General features: G+C 46.2%; 1 protein-coding gene across 5 annotated transcripts in view; it reads right to left on the minus strand.

Annotated features, from left to right (window-relative positions):
• LOC147025873 (hematopoietic lineage cell-specific protein-like) overlaps nt 1-26,435 on the minus strand; it is an 83,081-nt gene that overhangs the window by 51,908 nt on the left and 4,738 nt on the right. For 2 of the 5 annotated variants that reach the window (XM_085880782.1, XM_085880781.1), the window contains exons 2-3: nt 26,275-26,345; nt 9,051-9,147 (exon numbers count right to left, since the gene is read on the minus strand). In XM_085880782.1, the coding sequence (XP_085736908.1) occupies nt 9,051-9,147; nt 26,275-26,345 (168 nt within the window). Of the gene's footprint in view, nt 1-9,050; nt 9,148-13,797; nt 13,916-14,548; nt 14,695-26,274; nt 26,346-26,435 lie in introns of those variants that run through there. The other 3 variants (XM_085880785.1, XM_085880784.1, XM_085880783.1) reach the window with 3 other exon arrangements.

A 26,435-nucleotide genomic window follows, 5' to 3' on the forward strand; every position in this document is an offset into this window, starting at 1 on the left:
AAGAGATATCCAAGAGGGAGGAACGCATTCACCAAGGGGCGAAGGAGAGAAGAGGAGAGAAGACGGCGCGCCCCGCCCGTGTCTGTCTTTTATGGAGCGGGGCACCGCTCTTCGCTCCGCCCTGTTTCGGGCTCCACCCACCTTCTGGGAGCCTCCCAAAAAGGGCGTTCCTCACTCCCGTCCACGTCACACCGTGCGTCGACCAATCGGGAGCGAGCTGCCCCACGCCTCCCCTTCACACCAAGCACGGGGAAAAATGGCGGGAAAAACCCCACAGGCTTCACAAGTGGTTTTGTTCTGCCAATCCTTTTCGGACGGTTTCCGTGGTGCGGAAACCGTATTACCGTGGTCCGCGGAGGATGGCGTTCGTAAGCGAGCGTAGTGGCGAAGATGGTGGTGATTGTTGTGGGGGTGGTGTGAGCGTGGTGGGCGTTGTGGCGTAGTTGGTGGCAGTTGTTGGTTGCGTGGAGGTTTGTGGCAATGGTGGCTCAAAATAACGATAGATAAAGAAAAACGGCTAACTAAAGCGTCGCAGCCCGAATGGATCACACATATTCCCTCTAAACAACGGGTGTGGGCTCACTACACATGAACTTATCGATATATCTCACCTGAGGACCCTTTATGGTGTATTGCGAATTTCCACACCATAACAATATATATGTATGTATGTGTGGGTATATGTATATGTATATATATATATATATATATATATATATATATATATATATATATATATATGTATATATATATGTGCTTATGTGTATATGTATGTATATATGTATGTATGTATGTGTGGGTACACACACATATATACATATATATATATATATATATATATATATATATATATATATATATATATATATATATATATATATATATATATATATATATATATATATATATATATATATATATGGTTGCGCATTCGCGCCCGCCGGCGTGCGAACGGCCACGTAACTCGAATCGCGGCACGTCACCCACCGGACGGACAATTCTGTCGTGACCCTCTCGGAACAACGCCGGGAGCAAGTCACGGGTGGGCCTTTCGACCTCACCACAATCGTGCCAATCGGCCACCCGCGAAGGATAGGGTTGTTCGCCAAACTCGACCTACCTAAGTACCCACGCAGATGGTAAACCGGGCGATCAAACCTCGCCGCAGGTCGACTCCAGACACGAGCCGCTTGGGTGGCCCATTACGTACTATCGGGATAACCGAGCGGTGTTATCGTCGACCTGGACGGTTCAGATTAATTACCAGGATGTTGCACCCACTACGAACCCCTTACGTGAAGCAAGATGGAGAGTCAATAGAGAAAAGACAAAGCGAAATGGGCACAGTTCAACAAGCAAGCCTTTTATTTCCCGGCACACGGAAAACACGTAGAAACAGCCATACAAAATCAAAATGCACGTAAAGCAAATGTAAGAGGTAAAACCAACTACGCGCACACACGGCAACACTTATACAGTTTCACTTCACAGATGGCGCCAACACACATTTACACAAAAGCAAAGAAAAGAAGCCACTCTCACAGACAAGGAGGCAGACAGGCCCGTAGGCCAAATGTGGACGGGGCCTGGAGGAGCGGCCAGGTCCGCGAGACCGGGAAGGTCTTACCCGCGTCCTCGTGACGCGTTGGCGGGCAAGCCGCTAATGTGGCCGCACCACTGTGCCCCGACTCCGTTCCCCTTGGCGGGTTTCGTTGGCACCATGTTTTGGGTGGGGTGGGAACGGGGCCCCCTTTTGCACTATCTCAGCGTGGGGGAAAGGGGGAATTGTTGATGCCCTGGGGGAGGGGAGTGGCTGGCTGGCTTGGGTCCCGCGACGAGACGAGCGATCCCCCACACCGCAACCTCGTCGCCGACCGCTGTCCTTCCTGCCTCGGTCCTGAGCTCCCTTGCTTGCAGTTCCACCACGCGCACTCGACTCCACTCCACCAACGCACGCTCCTCGTCCCCCAAGAGCAACCTCTCGACGACACTCTCCAAGCAACTCCAAAACCCAACTCGCTCGCTTTCGCCTTGCGCTCGCCTTTTTATAGGCGGCAGGAGCAGCCAATATGCAAATTTTAGGATCAGAACGCGATTGGAGGCGGGGCCACGCCGCCCCCCCTCCCGGTAAGCCATTGGTCGGGCAAAAATGGGAGTGAACCTCTAATGATCCTAAAATTTGCATATACGGACTTCACATACACACGCTTGGAGGCGGGGCCAAGCCGCCCCGCGCTCGCCAATTGGACGGAGGAGAAGTGGGCGTGAAGCGTTTCTGATCCGAATTTTCCCCTCGGAAAGGCCGCCATTCGCGCTCGCGGCTCGGTGCATTAGGCACCAATCACCGAACGGGCCCGAGACAGCCCGACGTTCAGTGTTCACAGGTGGTGGGGGAATGGCCGTAGAAGCGATGATGTGGGATGAATTCGTGAAGGAAAAGGCAAAGGTGGTGGAGGGTCTTCTGTGGTGAGGGTTGGCGTTGTGGTTGTTGTCTGCGGGTTGGAGCGTGGTTGTAGTTGGTGACGATGGCTGGCGTGGTGGTTAAGGTGGTTGTTGTGTGATGGCAGTTGAGACGTGGTTGGTTCAAAATAACGACAGAAAAGAAAAAATGGCTCACTCAAAGCGTCGCAGCCCAGATGAATCAGATAAATTCCCTCTATACAACGGGTTTGGGGAAACTACACATGTACCTATCGAGATATCTCACCTGCGGGCCCTTTATGGTGTAAGGTGAATTTCCACAGCTGTAACTATATATATATATATATATATATATATATATATATATATATATATATATATATATATATATATATATATATATATATATATATATATATATATATATATATATATATATATATATATATATATATACACATATATATGTGTGTGTGTGGGTATATGAACGTATGTATGTGTGTGTGTATATATATATATATATATATATATATATATATATATATATATATATATATATATATATATATATATATATATATATATATATATATATATATATATATATATATGAGGTGCCATGAGGAGGAGTGATGTAAGAGACACATCGGCCATTTTGGAGTTAATGCAATATAGCACTATTTTAACCCTTATCCTATCATCATCATATCATTAAAAATGTCGCTTACATCACTCCTCCTCGCAGGGCCTTCATATGTATGTATGTATGTATGTATGTATGTATGTATGTATGTATGTGTGCATATATATATATGTATGTATGTATGTATGTATGTATGTATGTATGTATGTATGTGTGTGCATATATATTTATGTATCTTCTTCTTCTTCTTCTTTCGGCTGCTCCCGTTAGGGGTCGCGACAGCGGATCATCCATATGATCTGCATAGTGATTTGGCACATGTTTTACACCGGATGCCCTTCCTGACGCAACCCTGGTCGCCTCTTACGACACAGGGATCTGGTACACCTATATTAACCGGGGTATACACCGGCCCAGTACACTGGTACTCATTTCGCCGACCTCGGAAGGATGACAGGCTGAGTTGACCCCCTGGTGTTACACGACTTGGTATATACATATATACACATACATACATACATATATATTGTTGCGAATTCGCGCCCGCCGGCGTGCGATCGGCCGCTCGACTCGAATGGCGGTCGCCTCGCCCACCGGAACGGACAATTCCATCGTGACCCTCTCGGAACAACGCCGGGAGTCAGTCACGGGTGGGGGTTTAACCCCACCACGACCGTGCCAATTGCCCACCCGCGCAGGATAGGGTTGCTCGCCAAATTCGATCTACCTAAGTACCTGCGCGGATGGTTGACCGGCTGATCGTACCTCGCCGCAGGCCGACTCCGGACAGGAACCGCTTAAGCGGTCTGTTCCCTGCTATCGGGATAACCGAGCGGTGTTATCGTCGGCCGCGACGGTTCAGATTAATTATCGGGCGTTTTAAGCCCACTACAAACCCTTTTACGTGAAGCAGGATGGAGGGTCAATCAAGAAAAGACGAAGCGAAACGGGAAAACAGTTCACACAATGCACATTTATTACGCGGCACACAGAAAGCACACATATACAGCCAAACAGTCAGAATGCACCTATATCAGGAAAACAAAAGAAACAGACACAGAGTTACAACCGAATACGCGTACACACGGCAACACTTACACAGTTCTACTTTACAAGACACGGCGCCGACACACATTTACTCAAAAGCAAAGGAAAGAAGCCACCCTCATAGACAAGGGGGCAGACGGGCCTGAAGGCCAATATGTGCGCGGGACCTGAAAGAGCGGCCAGGTCTGCGAGACCGGGTGGGTCCTACCCGTGTCCTCGTGGCGCGTTGGCGGACGAGCCGCAGACGTGGCCGCGTGGCTGTGCCCCGACTCTGTGCTCCTTCGCGGGTTTCGTTGGCATGAGGTTTGGAGTGGGGTGGGAACGGGGCCCCCTTGTTGCACTATCTCAGCGCGGGGGAAAAGGGGGAATTGTTGATGCTCTGGTGGAGGGAGAATGGCTGGCTGGCTTGGGTCCCGCGATGAGCGATCTCCCGCTGTGACCTCATCGCCGACCGCCGTCCTTCTCGCCTCGGACCCGAGCTCCTTGGCCTCTTGCCACAACTCTCCTCAGCCAACTGCAGAACCCAACTTGACGCCTTCAAAACTGACTGCCTTTCTGCCACGATTCGCCTTGCGCTCGGCGCTTTATAGGCCGGCAGGAGAACCCATATGCAAATTTCCGGATCAGGATGAGCTCGGGGGCGGAGCCACGCTCGCCCATTGGATGGAGGAAAAGTGGGTGTGAACCTCCCCTGATCCGAGAATTTGCATATTTCGATTTCACAAGGACGCCCTGGAGGCGGGGCAAAGCTGCTCCGCGCTTGCTGATTGGATGGATCAGAAGTGGGCGTGCAGCATTCTTGATCCAAATTTTCCCTCGGAAAGGCCGCTATTTGCACTCGCGCTCAGTGCGTTTCGCTTGAACGAGCCCAAGACAGCCCGACGCTCAGTGTTCACAGGTGGTGCGGGAATGGCCGTAGAAGGAGAGAAGTGAGGGTGGTGGTGGGTTTATCGGTGGTGGTTTGATGGTTATGGCGGTTGATTCAAAATAAAGATAGAACAGAAAAACGCCTAACTCAAAGCGTCGCAGCCCAAATGAATCATATAAATTCCCTCTAAACAACGGGTTTGGGGCTAACTACACATGTACTTCGAGTTATCCCACCTACGGGACCTGAATGGTGGTTTGCGAATTTTTACAGCCGTAACAATATGTACATACATACATATACATGTATACATATATGCAGAATATACATCTATATATATATATATATATATATATATATATATATATATATATATATATATATATATATATATATATATATATATATATACAGTGGCCCAAAGAGGCTTGAACTCAGGACCTTTTGGGTCCCAAGCCGCTGCCCTAACCACTGCGCCAACACCAGGCATATATATATATATATATATATATATATATATATATATATATATATATATATATATATATATATATATATATATATATATATATATATATATATATATATGTCTGAATTATATTTCATTTAAACAAATAAATGTTTGTGTGTGTGTGTGTGTGTGTGTGTGTGTGTGTGTGTGTGTGTGTGTGTGTGTGTGTGTGTGTGTGTGTGTGTGTGTGTGTGTGTGTGTGTGTGTGTGTGTGTGTGTGTGTCCTCCATAACTCCAAAACTATAAAACCTCGCAGCCTGAAACTTTGCATGTATACGAAGCACACCCCAAGGAAGTGCAAGAGTGAAAATAAGTTGTTTGTGTTAATTAAAAACTGCTTTTGAAGATAACCAACAGCCTTATTTAATTATATCCTTCATCAGGCGACCCTTGGCCACTTCGCTCTTTGGGGTCTTAAGGTGTTTCCTGGGCAACCTTGCTGGGGTCTGAAGCAACCATGTTTTTTTGGTCTGCTCAACCACGCCTTGACTTGGAACAGGCCACAACTATTTCTTTACGATAAAGTTTTGTTTTCACTTTCCTCACTCATATTATCGAATGCCATTTTATTATAACTATGAATCGCTGTATACATTGTTTTTGTTAGTGCTCTAGTTTTGTCTCCAGACAGCTTGGTTCCGGATGCATCCGGGTGGTATTTATGTCCAGACAGGAGTTTGTCGCCGGATGTGTCCGAGCAGTGTTTGTGTCCGGACGGCTTGGTTCCAGATACGTCTGGCAGGTGTTTGTCTCCAGGCCGTATTTATAATATGACCGGTAGAAAATGGATTTCAGACATTATTTTGTTTCCATCGTCACTGTTATTCATTACAGAATCATTTTGATGAGACAGTATGAATCGTAATTAATGCTCTTGCACGTATGCCTTCCCTTCATCTCACCTCACATTGTCTTTGCTTCTCCCACCCCTGCTTGCTCCCACACCCCTAATCGCTATCCCTCCCTCCTCTCTCTCTTCTCTCTTCTCTCTTCTCTCTTCTCTCTTCTCTCTTCTCTCTTCTCTCTTCTCTCTCTCTCTCTTCTCTCTTCTCTCTTCTCTCTTCTCTCTTCTCTCTTCTCTCTTCTCTCTTCTCTCTTCTCTCTTCTCTCTTCTCTCTTCTCTCTTCTCTCTCTCTCTCTCTCTCTCTCTCTCTCTCTCTCTCTCTCTCTCTCTCTCTCTCTCTCTCTCTCTCTCTCTCTCTCTCTCTCTTTCTTTTCCCCACCCCCTCCCTATTTCTCCCATCCCACCTCTTTTTTCCCCACCTCTCCATTAGTATTCCCGTCATCAAAGTGGCGGGTGGTATTTGCGAGTATACTATCGTGGCCAAAAATATTGGTACCCTTGCACTTTTTTCAAATAATGCACCATTTCCTCCAGAAAATTGTTGAAATTAAATCATATTATGGTATCCACAAATGTTTTTCTTTGGTTTGGAATGGAACAAAACGAAAAAGGCTGAAAAAAATTACGAAATGTCAGCTTATTCCACAAAGAAATCTTAAAATGGCCCGGACAATATTATTGCCACCTTCTGGAAGTTTTTGGAAATAATTAGATTGCAAGCAGGCGACTCTCCTTTACTTTGGAATTGAACTCACCTGTGGTGAGTTGCAGGTGCCTGCAATATTAAAAAAAAAAACACTCATTCAACCATTTTGAATAGAGAAAAGGAGTCATTCTGCTGTTGTGTGTCACTGTGTGTCATGCAATGAACATGGAGAAAAGAGAGAAAACCAAAGAATTGCCTGAGGTGGTCAGATACAAGATTGTAGCCAAACATGGACAATCTCAAGGCTACAAGTCCATCTTCAGAGACCTTAATGTTCCTGTGTCCACCGTACGCAATGTTATCAGGAAGTTTAAGGCCCATGGCAGTGTAGCCAACCTCCCTGGATGTGGCCACAAAGAAAACTTGATCAAAGATTGCAGCGAAGGATTGTTCAAATGGTAGAGAAAGCACATCCATCAACTGCCAAACAGATTCAAGCTGTAGGTACGACAGATTCAACCTTCAGACACAAGGTACGACAGTTTCAACTCGCACCATCCGTTGTCAACTCAATGAAAGGGGGTTCTATGGTGAGAGACCCAGAAGGACCCCACTGCTGAGACAGAAACATAAGAAAGCCCGACTGGAGTTTGCCAAAACACACCCGAACAAGCCAAAATCCTTGAGAGAATGTCCTCTGGACAGATGAGACCAAATTAGAGCTTTTTGGTGAAGCACATTGTCTCGATGTTTACAGAAAACAAAATGAAGCCTTCAAAGAAAAGAACACCTTCCCTACAGTCAAACATGGAGGAGGTTCAGTGATGTTTTGGGGTTGCTGTGCTGCCTCTGGCACTGGGTGCCTTGAATGTGTGCATGGCATCATTAAATCAGGAGATTACCAAGGAATTTTGGAGCACAATGTTCAACCGAGTGTCAGAGAGCTGGGTTTCCATCGAAGGTCATGGGTCTTGAAGCAGGACAATGACCCCAAACAAACTTCAAAAAGCACCCAGGAATGCTTCACGACAAAACAATGAACTGTTCTGAAGTGGCCAGCAATGAATCCAGATATAAATCCCATTGAACACCTGTAGGGAGATCTGAAAACAGCAGTTGGGAGAAGGCACCCTTCAAATCTGGGAGAACTGCAGCAGTTTGCACAAGAAGAGTGGATCAAACTGCCAGTTGAGAGATGTAGGAAGTGCTTTCATGGCTATAGGAAGTGCTTCACTGCAGTTATTTTGTCTAAACACTGAGCTATCAAATATTAAGTAAAGGGTGTCAATAATTTTATCAATGTCATTTCTTTATATTTTCTGATTTAAAAGGATATATTAATTTCTGAATGAAAAACAATGGTTCTGTAATATTAACAGTGAAATAAAGAATTGTGGAGACCAAATACTTACGTCAATTTAAACTTTTTTTGGGAGAAAATTGTGAGTTATTTGAAAAAGTGCAAGGGTGCTAATATTTTTGGCCACGACTATGTGTGTGTGTGTGTGTGTGTGTGTGTGTGTGTGTGTGTGTGTGTGTGTGTGTGTGTGTGTGTGTATGTGTGTGTGTGTGTGTGTGTGTGTGTGTGTGTGTGTGTGTGTGTGTGTGTGTGTGTGTGTGTGTGTGTGTGTGTGTGTGTGAGAGATTTACCGTTGTGCTTATTGCATATGGCTTCTGGCAGGATGCCTAGACTTAGAGGTACTCACCCTCGCCTCAGCTGTCTCGGCTGGGTTTAAACTTCGACCAAGCTATAAACTGCCATCCCCATGTTTCACATCAATGTGTGTGCCATCCATCTGAGGGACAATAAGCCGAGTGTCCTGTGTGCTAGCATTATTGGTGGAGGTTACATCCATTTGGACAATGTTTTTGACTTTGTCCAAATGGTGTCTTTCGTGAGCAGTTTGCGAGTTATCCCTGAACAAATTACAAATCCTGAACCGTCAGTCGAGAATCTTGCATAGGAGTGGCGACCCATTCAAAATTGCAACCCCAGTAGAATGGAATGTAAATATAAAAAGCAAAATAAAGATACTATCAATTGGAGAAGCATTCAGCCTTGCTGTTTACCTCAAAGTTTGGGTCAGTGTCCCATTCATCATCGTTCTCCGCAAGTGCCTTCGTCTCATGGCCAACTGTGGATCTCCACATCTTGCTCTTGCTTAGCCTGGTGCACGCACACACGCACACACGCACACACGCACACACGCACACACACACACACTAAACATTGTGTTTGAACGTGCAACTTGCATCAATGACAGTGCACTCATTGGACCTGAACAAGTCATGTAAAAGTTTTCTACATCTTCATTCAGACACGAGGACGTCAATTGCCACGTGTCCCTCTAAATAGAGACTCCATTGAGTACTTGTGTCACCCAAAAACATCTCCAGGTCTTCCTCAAATGACAACCACTTTCAAAAATGGTACGTTTTTAAATGCGTCGTTTTGTGTTGATGTTGGAGAAGCCACAGCAATAGATGTACCCAAATGAACACCTCATCGGATACACCTGCTTGCTCTTACTGGACATATAATGGGACCTACAAACCAATGTCCTAGGTCCACCCCTCTCCCCCACCCCACGAAGTGTTCAAGTATGTAATTAAATTGAAATAAAAGAATGATTTTCAAGGTCGTATGAAAAACTATAGAAAACTGTGTTCAAAATATAACATTCAGTTGAGATTAAGTTGTTCAGGTCAGGTCAGGTATGGAACCATGCCGTACGTCACTGCGTTTACTTTCTGCCGGAACTCCAGGGTCCACTGTCTGGCCATCCCCCAGGCAGATGCCAAGCCCATCCCCTTCTCCTTGAGATGCTGATCAACCTGCTGCAACCACGAGGTACATGGTCAGCACATTGGCCTCCTCCACTCACGAGGCTCCCTTGCTGAGAGAATCTGGTGAGCAGGACAGCCTCAGGAAAAAGAGCCACATGCCCATACAGCCGCAGCTGATGCTCACGGACTATGCAGGTAACAAATCTCATTTGAGTCTCTCACAGCAACCGCTCGTTGGACACAAAGTCCGACCAGTGACAGACAAGGATTCTCTGAAGAGACCCGGTACCAAAGGAATTAAGTAGCCGTCGCAGATCCCTGGTCAGAGTCCAAGTCTCACATCCGTAGGGGAAGACTGGAAGAACCAAGGTCCTGAAGACTATGACTTTTGTCCTCCTGCACATGTATCGACAGTGCCACACCTCATGATTCAGTGAATCCATGACTCCCCAGGCCCGACTCAGACATCCACTGACCTCTGGCTCACAGCCAGCGGAGACATGAATATCACTGCCAAGGGAAGTGAATCACTTCCTGACCTCAACATCCTCACCACAAACAGGCGCAGACAAGAAAGCAGCATCCAACATGTCATTGAAAGCCTGGATCTTAGTATTGACCAAGGAAACCCGTAACCCCAGTGGCTGACTCCTCATTCAGCAACTCAAGGGCCCCCAAAAGGATATCCAGTCTCCACAAAGATGACTGGATCATCTGCAAAATCAAGGTCAGATATCTTGACATTCCCAAACGATGCACCGCAGCTTGATCTCTCCGACATCCTCCCCAGAATCCAGTCCAAACAAGTGCTGAAAAGTGTGCGGGCCAGTACACATACTAGAGAAACTCCAGTTACAACTGGAAATAAGTTGGAGATGGTATCACCACATCTCACAGTGCTCTCAGTACCAGAGTATTGTTCAGCCATCAGATTGATCAGTTTTGGTGGCACCCCACAAAGACCAGGAATCCTCCAGAGGGCATCCTGATTCACTGAATCAAAAGCTTTACAGAGATCAACATAGGCTGCAAGCAGCCCCTGCCGAAACTCTCGTCTGCGTTCGGTGAGGACCTGAAGAGCAGGGACACGGTCAATCGTTGACCTCTTTGGTGTAAAACTTGAGTGCTCCGGGCACTGCTGCTCAAGCAGAAGGTGGCGAACCCTATCAATAATTATTTGAGCAAAGACCTTGCCCGGCAATGAGAGCAGCATCACCCCTCGGTAGATGTTGCAATCCTGGCGATCACCCTTCCCTTTCCAGAAAGGGACAACAAGGCCCCTCTTCCAGTCAGTTGGGATGATGCCTGTGTTCCAGGCAGAGCACAGAACTGCATGCAACGACATGAGTACAGCATTTCCACCAGCCTTGAGAAGTTCAGCATGGATGCCACAGATCCCAGGAGCTTTACCCCATTTCAACCGGTTCACCCCAGACTGTTTTTCCACAAAGGGAGGTGGATCACAGTTGATTGGAGGGTCAGCAATCGGGAGAGTAACAACCCTGGCATCCAACGCGATAGCTGGTTGATCAGCTCAAAATAACCGGCCCAGTAGCCCTTCACTTGGACTGCTCTGTCAAGAGCCCACCACCCTCCACTGTAACTGCAGTACACCGAGGGACGGCCTTGGATGAACAAAATGCACAAATTCCCCTGTAAGCTGGACGAGAATCATATGACCACAGGTGATGCTCTACCCCCTCACAGATTCCTCGCATATAGGCCTCCTTGTCCACCCTCAGTGCACGTACAGTTTTACGCCTCGACTCCCTGAACAGCTCAGCTCTGCCATTCAGCCTGGTGTTGCAACTATGGTTGATGGTATCCAGTGTCCCTTGAGAGACAAAATTCTTCTGCGCCCTTCGGTGAGTTCCAAGACATCCACCGGCAACATCAAGGACGGTGGTCTTGAAGGCACTCTACAACTATTCAGGATTCCCCAAAGCACCCAGACCCCCCAAATCCCCACTCAGCCTGTTCGCAATCTCCTCAGCTATCTCTCATCCTTGAGCTTGCCAACATCCAGCCTAAGCTGGGATGGTACCATTCTCCCAGATTTAAGCTGCAACAACAAGCCTGTGGTCGGTATTGAGGAACTGAGCACTCCGGTAGACCCTGCTGTTCTGTATCATCCTCCAGTGACTATCACGAGCACATGGTCAATCTACTTTGCTACACCGCCAGCATTGGAATACCAAGTCCAACAAGAGCCTGTGAGTGCTGAAACCAAGAACCAGCCACCCTCAGTCCATGACTTCTTGCAAAGTCAAGGAACTTAGAGCTATTCAGGTTCACAGTTCCAGACCCTTGGGGACCAACACACGTCTCATTACCATCCCTATCATTTACAGTCAATGCATTGAAATCCCTCAATACTAGAAGTGTATCTCGCCTGGGGCACTGATCAACCAGACTTGACATGGCATAGAATGCGTTCTTCATGGTGAGATCACTCGCCTCAGTCGGAACATCTACAGAGACCAGGGAAATGACACCCAAGGAGTGACGAATCCCTTGTCTCATAATACACTCGTTGCAGTCCTGGCGATCACCCTTCCCAGTCTCACAATATGTGCGAGGAATCTGTGAGGGGGTAGAACATCACCTGTAGTCAAATACCTCAATTATTATTGGAGTCAGCTTATTGGACCATCCATCCATCCATTGGGACCATACTCTGTGCAGAGAATTAGTGCTGCCGAAGCAGTCTCCTTGGCGATTGGGTACAATCCTGGACGGATCGCCACTTCGACACAGGATACCAGCAAGCTTGCACTCATTTTGCCGATCTCAGAAGGAGGACAGGCAGAGTCAACCCCACCTGGTATTAATTCAACAGCTGAGTGGGATTTGAACTCAGGGTCCTTATTGGACATGCTCCAGCAACTCCTTGGGCATGGTAACCATCAGAGCGACCAGACCAATAGTAGGTGTTCCCACCTGCCATTATCTTGCCACTATCTGGTCTCCAAACCTCAGAGAATGCTGCAATACCGATGCTCAAATGCTTGAGCTCAGATGATAACAGAGACAGATAATCATCCTCTCTTAGGGACAGGACATTCCAGGCACCCACCCGAAGGGACCGCCTCAGGTTAACCCAAGGAGACCGCCGTCTGGTGGATGAAGTTGTTCCTCGATCATAAACTGATGTTTGTGGACAGACAGACAGGCAAACAGTCAGACAGTTACACAGAAGTGAACCAATTGCTTAACCCTGCTTTTCGCTTGGCGTGCGTTGGGTAACTACCTGCAGTGGAAGTCATATCACAGTTTTGATGGTGCTTTGGTTCTGGCAAGTCTCTTCACTGAAAAAAAAAACATATGTTGGGTTTTTGTACTCCAAGGGTGATGTACTCAAACTTGCTAATCCGAGGATCACGTTAAGAGCAACAATGATGGCCATGAGAGCAGTGTGACTGAACGGTGGATCGGAAAATCAAAACATCACTCCAGCACTTACACATCGTCTTCCGGACGATAAAATGGAGTGGTTTGGTGTTCCCTCGAAGCTGGCAGGTGACATTCAGGTGGAAAAATACTTTAGGTCTTGAACCTTTGGGAATCAATTTAGGGAGGACAACCGGCTTAAAGTCTACTTTACACTTGTCAATCGTCCATATGTTGGGTACACTGTGTATAAATTACCTCGTGACAGTCACATGTGCCAGACACCAGCCACGAAGGTACAGTACGCCAGGGTTTGCCACTATTATGACGTAGTTCGAGAAACAAAACACCCCTCAAAAGACCAGTGTTTAAAGGTGGTGGCAAATATGAAAATCGAAAAACTGGAATGATTATATATTTACATGCTCAAAAGATACTTTCGTGGAGCTAGCAAGATGGCCGACTGGTATGCACAATAGCCTCTTCAGTGTTTAGTTTCGGTTCGAATCCCGACCCAACTATAAACTGTCATCCTGGTGTTTTGCAGGGACATTCATCAATATGTGTGCCGTCCCTTGGATGGACGTTAAACCGGGCGTCCCTTCTGCCAACATTAGTTGGTGGACATGAAAGATCATACGGTGTCCTTCGCGAAGAGTAGGCGAGTTATTCCCCGGAAGAGTCTGCGAACTTTGTCGAACGTCAGGCCTGGCCAGCCGATTCGTGAAACACTTGGGTCAAGCTTCTCCCAGCAAATCCTACAAGAACGTGGGAATAATTGTGCCAGTTAAAAAGAAGAAGACACTTGCGTAACAAGGTGTAATCGAGCAGGTACGAAACATAGGTACATTGTTCCCTGCTTTATGTCGCTAAATGGAGGAGGCATGGAAGATGGTGTGCACTGTCAAACTAAAAAAGATAAAAATCGATCAATTTAAATTGCACAAGTTTCGGGAAAACAAACTGAGATATAATATTTGATTCCGTTCACTAAAATATATTCACTTATGTACCTGCAAGACAGTCATAAACACCTTTTTTGTTAAAGTAGCTCACACCTTTGGGGACATGAAAGAAACAAAACAATGGGGACAGTACTTGAACCTCTTCGAGTGGAGTAAAATGATGAAAGGAAATACGACAAACGTTAAACGGACACGATGTCCAATTAATACATTTTAAAAAAACATACACGGTATGACGTCACACCTTCACGGGTTTAACAACCTTGTAATTATGGCCATCATGACGAAATCATCGATATTATTTCACCTTTATCACACTCGTTAAACACCATACAAGATATTATTTGAGCGTTACCCTTCATTTATTGATAATATTATATCATGTATATATTAACCAAATAATGTATGTATTCAAATAATACTCACAGCAAACAGGAATGGAGAAGTAAACTCGGTGTAAAGACCGTTTGCCTTTTGAGTACTTTCTGAAAACTACTTTATGTGTTAACAGTGGAACACGCAATGCTTCCTTGTGCTCGGTTTCCTCTCCGTGCACAGCGGGTGGGGGTCAGCGCAGAATCGGGAACCTTGCGGTCCATGAGCGCTGGAGATGTGATCGAGCGGGCCAAACGAGCGTCACCCATTCGACTGTATGTTTTAGTGTCGACCTTGAATATGTCCGTGCGAATCGATTACACGACGGTTTGGAGATTTGGACAAATGACTGCAATAGCGAGACCTTTTGAGTTTTGATGTGTGTTCACCGCGCCATGACGTCATTGTCCTGACTCCAGCTTTGCTTTGCTTTCTTTTTTGCTGCTTAATAGAGGGTCTCTGGGACACGTCCTTGTTCCTCATCCTGATTTCTGTCTGTATGTATGTGTATATATATATATATATATATATATATATATATATATATATATATATATATATATATATATATATATATATATATATATATCAGGTCAGGTCAGGTATGGGAGCATGTGCCAGAACAGCGCGTCGCTGCGTCCACTTTCCGCCGGTACTCCAGGGGCCTCCGTCTGGCCATCCCCCAGGCAGATGCCAGGCCCATCCCCATCTCCTTGAGATGATGGTCAACCTGCTGCAACCATGAGGCACGTGGTCGGCCCACTGGCCTCCTCCACTCATGAGACTCCCTCGCTGAGAGAATCTGGTGAGCAGGATCAGCGTCAGGAAAACGAGCCACATGTCCATACAGCCGCAGCTGACGCTCACGGACTATGCAGGTAACAAATCTCATCCGAGTCTCTCTCAGCAACCGCTCGCTGGACACAAAATCCGATCAGCGATAGCCAAGGATTCTCCGAAGAGACCTGGTACCAAAGGAATTAAGTCTCCGTCTCAGATCCTTGGTCAAAGTCCAAGTCTCGCACCCATAGAGCAAGACTGGAAGTACCAAGGACCTGAAGACTCGGACTTTCGTCCTCCCGCAGAGGTACCGGCAGCGCCACACCCCATGATCCAGTGAATCCACTCCCCAGGCCCGACCCAGACGTCTATTGACCTCCGGCTCACAACCTGCGGAGACATGAATATCACTGCCAAGGCTGCAAGTGAATCTATCTACGACCTCAACATCCTCACCACAAACAGACACAGACAGGACAGCAGCATCCAAGATGTCACCGAAAGCCTGGATCTTTGTTTTGACCCAAGAAATCCGTAATCCCAACGGCTCCGACTCCTCATTCAGCACCTCGAGGGCCCCCAAGAGGATGTCTAAAATCTCCGCAAAGATGACTGCATCATCTGCAAAATCAAGGTCCGAGATCTTGACATTGCCAAACGATGCACCGCAACTTGATCTCTCCGACATCCTCCCAAAAATCCAGTCCATACAAGTGCTGAAAAGTGTGGGGCAAGTACACACCCCCTGACGAACTCCAGTAACAAATGGAAATAAGTCAGAGATGGTACCACCACACTTCACAGCACTCTCAGTACCAGAGTAGAGTTCAGACATCAGATCGATCAGTTTTGGTGGCACCCCACGAAGACCAAGAATCCTCCAGAGGACATCCCGATTCACTGAATCGAACGCTTTGCAGAGATCAACATAGGCTGCAAGCAGCCCCTGCCGAAACTCTCGTCTGCGTTCGGTGAGGACACGAAGTGCAAGGATACGGTCAATCGTTGACCTCTTTGGTGTAAAGCCTGACTGCTCTGGACGCTGGTGCTCAAGCAGATGGTGGCGAACCCTATCAAGAATTATCCGAGCAAAGACCTTGCCCGGCACTGAGAGCAGCGTCACCCCTCGGTAGTTGTTGCAGTCTTGGCGATCACCCTTCCCTTTCCAGAGAGGGACAACAAGGCCCTCTTCCAGTCAGTTGGGATGATGCCTGTGTTCCAGGCAGAGCACAAAACTGCATGCAACGACACGAGTGCAGCATTTCCACCAGCCTTGAGAAGTTCGGCATGGATGCCACAGATCCCTGGAGCTTTGCCCCGCTTTCAACTGGTTCACCGCAGCCCGTGTTTCCACAAGCGATGGTGGACCACAGTTGATTCGAGGGTCAGCAACAGGGATTGGAACACCCTTGACGTCCAACTCGACAGCTGGGGGATCAGCCTGGTACAACCGCTCAAAGTAACCGGCCCAGCGGGCCTTCACTTCAGACTCCTCTGTCAAGAGCCCCCCACTCTCTGCTCGAACTGCAGTGCTCCGAGGGATGGGCTTGGATGAACGTAATGCGCGAATTCCCCTGTAAGCGGACGAGAATCACCTGTCCACAGGTGATGCTCTACCCCCTCACAGATTCTCGCACATAGGCCTCCTTGTCCACCCTCAGTGCACGTACAGTTTTACGCCTCAGCTCCCTGAACAGCTCAGCTCTGCCATTCAGCCTGGCCCTGCGACTCTGGTCAATGGTATCCAGTGTCCCTTGAGAGACAAAATTCTTCTTTGCCCTGCGGTGAACTCCAAGGCATACACGGGCAACAACGAGGACGGTGGTCTTGAAGGTGCTCCACAAGTCTACAGGATCGGCCAAAGCACCCACACCCGGCAAGTGTCCACTCAGCCTGTTTGCAAACCCCTCAGCTACTCTCTCATCCCTGAGCTTGGCAACATCCAGACTAGGGTGGGATGGTACCCATTCTCCAGGATTTAAGGTGCAGCTTTAGAGTTGCTACAACAAGCCTGTGGTCAGTATTGAGGAACTGAGCACTCCGGTAGACCCTGCAGTTCTGGATCATCCTCCAACGACCGTCAATGAGGACATGGTCAATCTCCTTTGCCACACCGCCAGCGTTGGAATACCAAGTCCAGCGATGAGCTTGCGGGCGCTGAAACCATGAACCAGCCACCCTAAGTCCATGACTTCTGCAAAGTCAAGGAACTTAGTGCTATTCTGGTTCATAGTTCCTGACCCATGGGGACCAACACACACCTCATAACCATCCCTATCAGTTCCAGTCGATGCATTGAAATCCCCCAAGACTAGAAGTGTATCTCGTCTGGGGCACTGATCAACCACAGACTCGAGTGTGGCGTAGAATGTGTCCTTCACGGTAAGATCACTCGCCTCAGTCGGAGCATAAATAGAGACCAGGGAAATGACACCTAAGGAGTGACGAATCCCTAATCTCATAATACGCTCGTTGACCGGTGTTACCTCAATTATCATTGGGGTCAGCTTATTGGACACAGCTACAGCAACTCCTTCGGTATGGTAACCATCAGAGCGACCAGACCAATAGTAGGTGTAACCACCCACCATTATCTCGCCGCAATCCGGTCTCCGAACCTCAGAGAGAGCTGCAATCCCGATGTCCAAACGCTTGAGCTCAGATGATAACAGAGACAGGTGATCATCCTCTCTTAGGGATAGGACATTCCAGGCACCCACCCGAAGGGACCGCCTCAGGTTAACCCAAGGAGACCGCCGTCTGGTGGACGACACCTCAGCACCACTCCGACACACTCTCCCGCAATCTGACCCAGGGATGTTACCCCGTGGTTTCCTCCTATCAAAGATTGGGGGTCCCGAAGGCTTTGCCCCAATCCCATCATCCGGTGAGCTGCCCTGCGAAGGGAAGCTGCACAGGAGGCATTCCCCACGGAGTGGGTTTTCAGATTTTTTTGCGTTTTGCGTTTTGCGGAATGAAGCGTTTTACGGTGGCTGGAGTGCAAATCCTGCCACCAACCTCCTAATAAGAAGTAACCCAACTGCAGGAGGACGTCCGCAGACACAGTTGGGCACTAGATATGGATGGCCGTTGGCTCACAAGGAGCTCCTCCGCCCTTTGACAGGTTTTTTTTTAATCCTGCTGGGTGTCCATATCCAAACACCCTCCTCACCAGAAAACCTGGTGGGGGAGACGGTTTAGTCGCCGACAACCCGACCATGGAACAGGTTAGTACAGGTTTACATGGTACCTGTAGCAGGTCACAGATCGAACCTGACCTGACGAAATATATATATATATATATATATATATATATATATATATATATATATATATATATATATATATATATATATATATATATAAGCATATATATATATATATACATATATACATATATATATATATATATATATATATATATATATATATATATATATATATATATATATATATATATATACATATATATACATATATATATATATATACATATATATACATATACATACATATATATATATATATATATATACATATATATATATATATATATATAAGCCTGGTGTTGGCGCAGTGGTTAGGGCAGCGGCTTGGGATCCAAGAGGTGCTGTGTTCAAGCCCGTTGAGCCACTGAATTAATACACCAGGGGGTTGACTCAGCCTGTCATCCTTCAGAGGTCGGCGAAATGAGTACCAGTATACTGGGCCGGTGTATACCCCGGTTAAAATAGGTGTACCATATCCCTGTGTCGTAAGAGGCGACCAGGGTTGCGTCAGGAAGGGCATCCGGCGTAAAACATGTGCCAAATCACTATGCGGATCATAATGGATGATCCGCTGTGGCGACCCCTAACGGGAGCAGCCGAAAGAAGAAGAAGAAGATATATATATATATATATATATATATATATATATATATATATATATATATATATATATATATATATATATATATATATATATATAGTGACGCTGTGGAAATTTGCCGCAATACACCATAAAGGGTCCTTAGATCAGTTATGATGCTAAGTTCATGTGTCGTAAGTCCACACCTGTTGTTTAGGGGGAATATGTGTTTCATCCGGGCTGCGACACTTTGATTTAGCCATTTTTCTTTCTCTATCATTATTTTGGATCCAACAACCTTAAACCAACCAAAGAGAACAGCAAAAAAAAGAAACCTGCGCCAGTGCGCTGCTTTGCGCACCCCTCTGCGGTGCCAAGGCTGGCACGGGAAGGGGGGCAGGGCAGCTCCCTCCCCATTGGTGGAGGCCCAGCGTGAGGCAGTCGGAGTGGGGGCACGCCCCCTTTCGAGAACCTTCTGCAAACGCCTCGAAGGGAGGTGGAGCCGCGAACGGGGCGGAGCCCCGCGCGGCAAAGGGCGGAGCCTTGCTTTACAAAAGGCAAACGGACGCGAGGGTCTCTCTCTTTCTCTCTCTGATCGTGGCTCATGTTGGCTGAAGCTCTCTCTCTCTCTCCCTCCAAAAAGGCTCGGTCTCTCTCCTTGGGTCTCGCTCTCCAAAGCGCTCCCTTCCTCCTCTCTCGTTCCCACGCTCGTGGCCCGGCGCGGCCTGTTGGTGGAAACGCGGACAGGAGGTGCCGCAGTGCGGCCTGTGGTGGACCTGCGCGTCTGGACGAGGGGTGCCGGAGAGGGTTCGCTGGCTGCGTGGGAGGCCGGAACCAGGCGCGACCGCGCTGACGGTAGTAGGAGAGGAGGACTTGACGGTCCATGAGGGAAGTCACTTCTTTTCTTTTCTTTTCGGGCTTTTGTACGTGCGTTTGTGGCGCCAGTCCGACAGAAGTAAAACCTGTACAAGTTACTGTGCTGTGAATAATTGCCTTTTATTCGGTCGTAGTGCTTTCCTTTGTTCTTATTTGCCTGCTTTTGTTCATATTTGCCTGTATACGTGTGTGAAATAAAAGTGTGCTTGTCCAATTGTTCCCCCGTTTCGCTTCGTCCTTTCCTTTGTTGAATCTCCATCTTGCATCACGTAAGGGATCGATAGGGGGTTTAAAACACCCGATCCCAATCTGAACCGTCAAGGTCGACGATAACTCCGCTCGGTTATCCCTGTAGCACGGAACGAGCCGCTTAAGCGGTTCGTGTCCGGAGTCGACCTGTGACGTGGTACAACCCCTCGGTAGGTTACCCGTGCGAGTACTTTCGACTTTCGGCGATTCATCCTATTTCGTGCGGGTAGAATGCGGACTGGGTTGTGGTGAGGTTAAACCCCACCCGTGACTAGCTCCTTGGCGATTCCAGGAGGGTCACGACTGAATTGTCCGTTCCAGCGGGCGACACGTCGCGATTCGAGTTACGTGGCCGATCGCACGCCGGGCTGGCGAAATTCGTGACAATATATATATATATATATATATATATATATATATATATATATATATATATATATATATATATATATATATATATATATATATATTGTTACGGATTCGCGCCCGCCGGCGTGCTGACGGCCACGTAACTCGAATCGCGGCACGTCGCCCACCGGACGGACAATCCAGTCGTGACCCTCTCGGACTAACGCCGGGAACCAGTCACGGGTGGACCTTTCGGTCTCACCGCGATCGAGCCAATCAGCCCCCGCGTGGGATAGGGTTGCTCGCCAAATTCGACCTACCTAAGTACCCACGCGGAGGGTAGACCGGGCGATCGCACCTCGCCGCAGGTCGACTTCGGACACGGGCCACTTAAGCGACCCGTTCCGTACTATCGGGATAACCGAGCGGTGTTATTCGTCGGCCTCGACGGTTCGATTAATTATCGGGCGTATTCAGCCCACTACCAACCCTTTACGTGAAGCAAGATGAGGATTCAATGAAAGAAATGACGAAGCGAAGCGGGAAACAGTTCAACACAAAGCACATTTATTCGCGATGAACGGAAAGCGCACATATACAATTCCACCAAAAGCACATAGAAAAGAAAAGAAACACAATGCAATTTTACACAAAAAGCAAATGCGACAATGCAGATCTAATACCGATTACGCGAGCACACGGCAACACTTATACAATTTTACTTCACAGACGGCGCCGACAACACATACCCAAAACCAAGGAAAAGAAAATACCCTCAAGGATGAGGCGGGCCTGAGGCCGAGACCGGGTCGGGCCTACCCGTCTGGTGATGAGACGCGGAGCGACGATGGTGCCTCAACTCCGCGGGCCTCGCGGGCAGTGTCTGGTAGGGGGTGGGAAAGGGGCCCCCTTGGTCACACTATCTCAGCGCGGGGGGAAACAGGAGGGGGGTTGCTGATGCTCGGGGTATAGAGGATTCCTACTCTGCCTCGAGTCCCGCGACGAGCGTCTCCACCTCGGCCAGGTCGCGCCGTCGGCCTCCCTGGTGTGCAGCTCCCTGCACGACGCGAGCACCCCCTCGTCTGCCCTCGCCGCCTCTCCACAGCTCCGTCCCCTCCGTTCCGACTCCAACGCACACGACGACGACCAACTCCTTCTTGCTTCTTCTTCCCAACTCCACCGCCCGCGAAGTCTTAACTCTTTTTCCCTTGACTGACGAACGCGGTCGCTTATATCAGCCCCGTGGCTTCGCTCTCTCATCTTTGACCCCCTCCCTTCGACCTTTCACCTCGCTCCCCATTGGCCCGAGAAAAAGTGGGCGTGAATGCTTTTTGATCCATAAATTTGCATATAGCGACCGCCCTCCAACGCCCTGGAGGCGGGGCCAAATCGCCCCTCGCTCACCGATTGGACGGAACAAAAGTGGGCGTGTGTCGTTTTTGATCCGTTTTTGAAGTGGAAAATCCGTGGTTTTGTACACGCTGTTCGGCGCGCGCCCTGCACGAGTCCAACACCAGTACCCACAAGCGGCGCAAGAACGGTGGCGATGCGACGGTTGCGAGGTGTGACGTGAAGCGGCGCCGCGGTGGGTGGTTGATGTTGTGGTTGTAACAATGGCGGTTGGTCCAAATTAAAGATAGTAAAAGAAAAACGGCTATCCTGAAGAGTCGCAGCACGCATAAATGACATGTATTCCCACTAGACAACGGGTTTGGGCCTAGCTACACATATACTTACCGAGATATCTCACCTAAGGGACCTGAATGGTGGTTTGCGAATTTGGTAACCACAACACTATATATATATATATATATATATATATATATATATATATATATATATATATATATATATATATATATATATATCATATATCTACACACACAAGTCTAGAGGGTTTTCTGAGAAATGTGAATGTGAGGTGCATTTTTGGGTAAAAGTGGGGAACCTGACAATTTAACATCAAGAGGGTATGCTAAATTCGATTAACCTGGTCCCCAAGCCGAATTTTAAGTTTTTGACCATCCAATTTGCATCAACAAAATGCCTGTCAAGTTGCAATTTTTTGACACGTTCTTGGGGCAAGCATTTATATATCATGTATGTTTAATATATATATATATATATATATATATATATATATATATATATATATATATATATATATATATATACATATATACCTTAGTATGTATTGGACTAATGTATATTTTTCTTTGCAGGTGACGATGGATCTAAGTGGTTAGCTTGTGAAGGCCTTTGTCTGTGCATTACAGCTTCTGCATCTGTCACAAGCTTGCAAAACAGTTCCTGCATCAGAAATGATACCAGTTCTGAAATTTGTTCAGGCTTGTCATCAGCGACTATTGTGGAAAGCTCAGCATGTCATTTATTATCTGCTTCGGCAACAAACGAAAGAAATGTTGGCACCAAAAGTCGCCACAGGGCTTGCAAGGTGAGATTTTGAACCCTCATACCCTTGTTGTATGCCTTTCCTGAAAGAACAAGCTCTACTGTACCTTGACCCAGCAATCCACACTCCACCCACACTTCCGTTAATCCAGATCCATCCAGATGATCTCCTATAGCCTTTAGAAAGTTCATTGAGATATAGAAGCCACCAAGGCATGGAATTAACTTATGTTGGTACTTTGGAACAGACCACTTTAGTCCCATTAGTCTGCAGTAGAGTGCTTGGTCCACTGTGAGAACTGTATGCTCCTGTCCAAAATGTGAAGATATTGCCATGCATCTTTTCACAACGCCCATTCTTCACCTCCGACCTCTCACCCCTCGAAAGCCTCGCTTGAAACCCCATGTTCGACGTCACTGGTTTGTTTCGGGAAAGCCTTCCTGTGATCCGAATATGGTAATCGGCACATAATGATGGTTGGTGCGGAGGTGGCGTTGTCTGCGTAGGATGAGGAGATGATGGTTGTTGTTGTTGTTGTTGTTGTTGTTGTTGTTGTTGTCTGTTCGCGTTGTAGGCGATGATGGTGTTGCGATGTTTGAAATAAAAGAGAGAAAAAGAATAATGGCTACCTCAGATTCACAGCCTGGCACACGAACAATTCCCTTTCCACATCGGTGGGTGTCCTAACCTGAAGCACATACTTATCGAAATAACTGATCTCCGGGGAACCTGTATGATGTTTTGTGAATTTCCACAACCGCAAATATATATATGTATATATATATATATATATATATATATATATATATATATATATATATATATATATATATATATATATATGTATATATATAATCTACTTCTCTGAGAGTATTTGACCAAGGAGGCTAAAACTTTCAGTGATGAATGAGGGCAGCCACCCTGAAGTTGTGCATGTGGGGCATTCCATGTCAAGTGTACACATTTTTCAGCGAAATTATGACAGTCTCAGATTTCACTCTTTTTTTGTGCAAGTGTTTGTATCCACGGTAAAACATTATGTGTCCATTTTCAGACCTGGGGGCAAATTGGGGCCGATTTTAGGCCCCCCGCCCCAAATTTGGGCGCTCCCGGTTGACCCACAATCATGCAGTGGCCATATCACAGGTTTTAGTGGCCCGATTTGGATAATCTTTGTATCAAAATGCTCGTAAAAGCGAGATCTTTCGAATCGCGTAAAGTAAAATCACTCAAACAGTAATTAAAAAAGTTATAGTTTGGGGCGCCCTTTGACCTTGGGGCCCCGCCCCCCAGCCAAACAGATGATCCCGATTTTTTTGTGTGAGAATACCCCTTCATATACTCCAACACCTCTGCATAAATTAAAATGGGATCTCAATGGGTTCAAGTGTGATGATGGTTTATTGTTTGGGGTCCACATATCACTAATTCTTGATTCGACATTGAGAGACGTTTGCAGTCATTGTTCCAATGACGTCAGCTGCTGTCAGGCAACTTTATGTCTGAAATTGACAATCATCATCTCTGGACTATATATACATATATATATATATATATATATATATATATATATATATATATATATATATATATATATATATATATATATATATATATATATACACACAGTGTATATATATACAGTATATATATTGCGTCATTTGCGAAAAATTATTCTGCCTATTGTGTCTATTGATTTTTAAGTGTACATTTTTTTGTATAACCATCATCGAATTAAGTTATAAATGGGATAATCTCAGTTTTTGCATATTTTGCAGTAAGCATGGCGACTGAAGATCAAATGGAGTTCCAGAAATACTGTTGCGATCCGTTCAGCTGCCATAAAACGAAACAACTAAAAGATCTTCGCAATGTGTCAAATGATATGTTGATGAAATTTTCTGCAAAGGTGAAAAAAGATGACAGACTTTGTACTTCGTGCAGAAAAAAAACTCTCAGTTGTTACCAGAGCGTATTGAAGAATCATCTTCAACCAGTTCAAAATTATCATCAGAAGGTACTATCGAAGGCATTGCAGAATCTATTTCGACAGATGAGGACGAGAAGGTTTTTGAGCGAGAAGCAGAAGTTGATCTATTAAACCAGTCGTTATCGATGATAGGCGAAAGCACATTCGACAAACGAAAGGCAGAAAGGAACCCAGGGTACATTCCTGAAAAGCGAAGTAAAGTGGAAGATTCTGTACGAAAGAAATTAGAACTAGTTGCTGGACCAAGCACTGCGGAGAAATCACAAGATACAGTGTCAAAATATGATGAAAACTGCATTCCAGAGGTGATTAAAAGCATGAAAGAAAAATACGGTTTCGACCCGTTCAGAGCAAATACGTATACTGACAATATTTGCTAGGAATATGAGCATCAGAGGGATGATGAGTGAATTCAGTTGCTCCCAAATAATGGATGTGCAAGCCAAAAATTTAGAGAAAGAAAATGATATGCTATCGTCTCCAAATCCCAAACAGGGTAAAATATTGCCTGACGAAGTGAAATCCGCCGTAACCGAATTTTACCGAAGTGATGAAGTCAGCCGAATAATGCCGGGAAAAAAGGACTGTGTGGTGGTCAGGAATGAACATGGAAAAGACAAAATTCAAAAGTGCCTGGTACTAAACAATCTCAAGGAACTGTTTCAGAAATTCAAAGAGAAGAACCCTGGCTTGAAAGTTGGATTCAGGAAGTTCACCATGCTCCGTCCCTCGGAGCGTGTCCTGGCCGGTTCAGGTGGTACACACAGTGTATGTGTATGAACGATAAGGGTAATTCCAGCGTAACGAACGTAACATTGAGACAAAAATTGCATCACTAATGTTGAAATTTGAAAAGGCTGGCCATATTACAGAGAGTTTCTTTATTACATATCGTAATTAGTCTCTATGGCTTTCTGATATTGGTACAAACCCCACTGTGTAGTCTACTACTAAAGCAAAAATCAACATTTAAGACGCATAACGGACATAACATCGAAATGGACACAACTAAAACTGGCCATAGCACAATTCTTAAATCCTGCGAAATAACGAATTTGTAGTATACCTTTCATTCACGGTAAGCAAACTAAGCATTAGTAGCAAACTTTCTATATTCACACGATACGATCTGTCTGTTGTTTGTTAAAATATTTTCAAAAGTTCACTGTAACGGACGTAACTCAGCAATGTAACGCCGTAACCCATGCGATCACATATTTGATTGTCAATGCTAGGGTGCATTTTATGATATCTATACAATCTCTTACATACATCAGCGAACATTTGGTTGTCCAACAGCTTGTATCAGCCTCATTGCTTGCATATGCCTCATTGATGTTGATCTATAGGCACAGAGAGAAATGGAACAAATATGTTGATGAGTAGTTACAGCCTGATCCTATATCAGTAATATTCATCAGCAAATACTACTT

The sequence above is a fragment of the Eptatretus burgeri genome, chromosome 5 (genome assembly GCF_056783735.1).
Source record: "Eptatretus burgeri isolate ZD-2024b chromosome 5, Ebu_testis_v1, whole genome shotgun sequence".
NCBI lineage: Eukaryota > Metazoa > Chordata > Myxini > Myxiniformes > Myxinidae > Eptatretus > Eptatretus burgeri.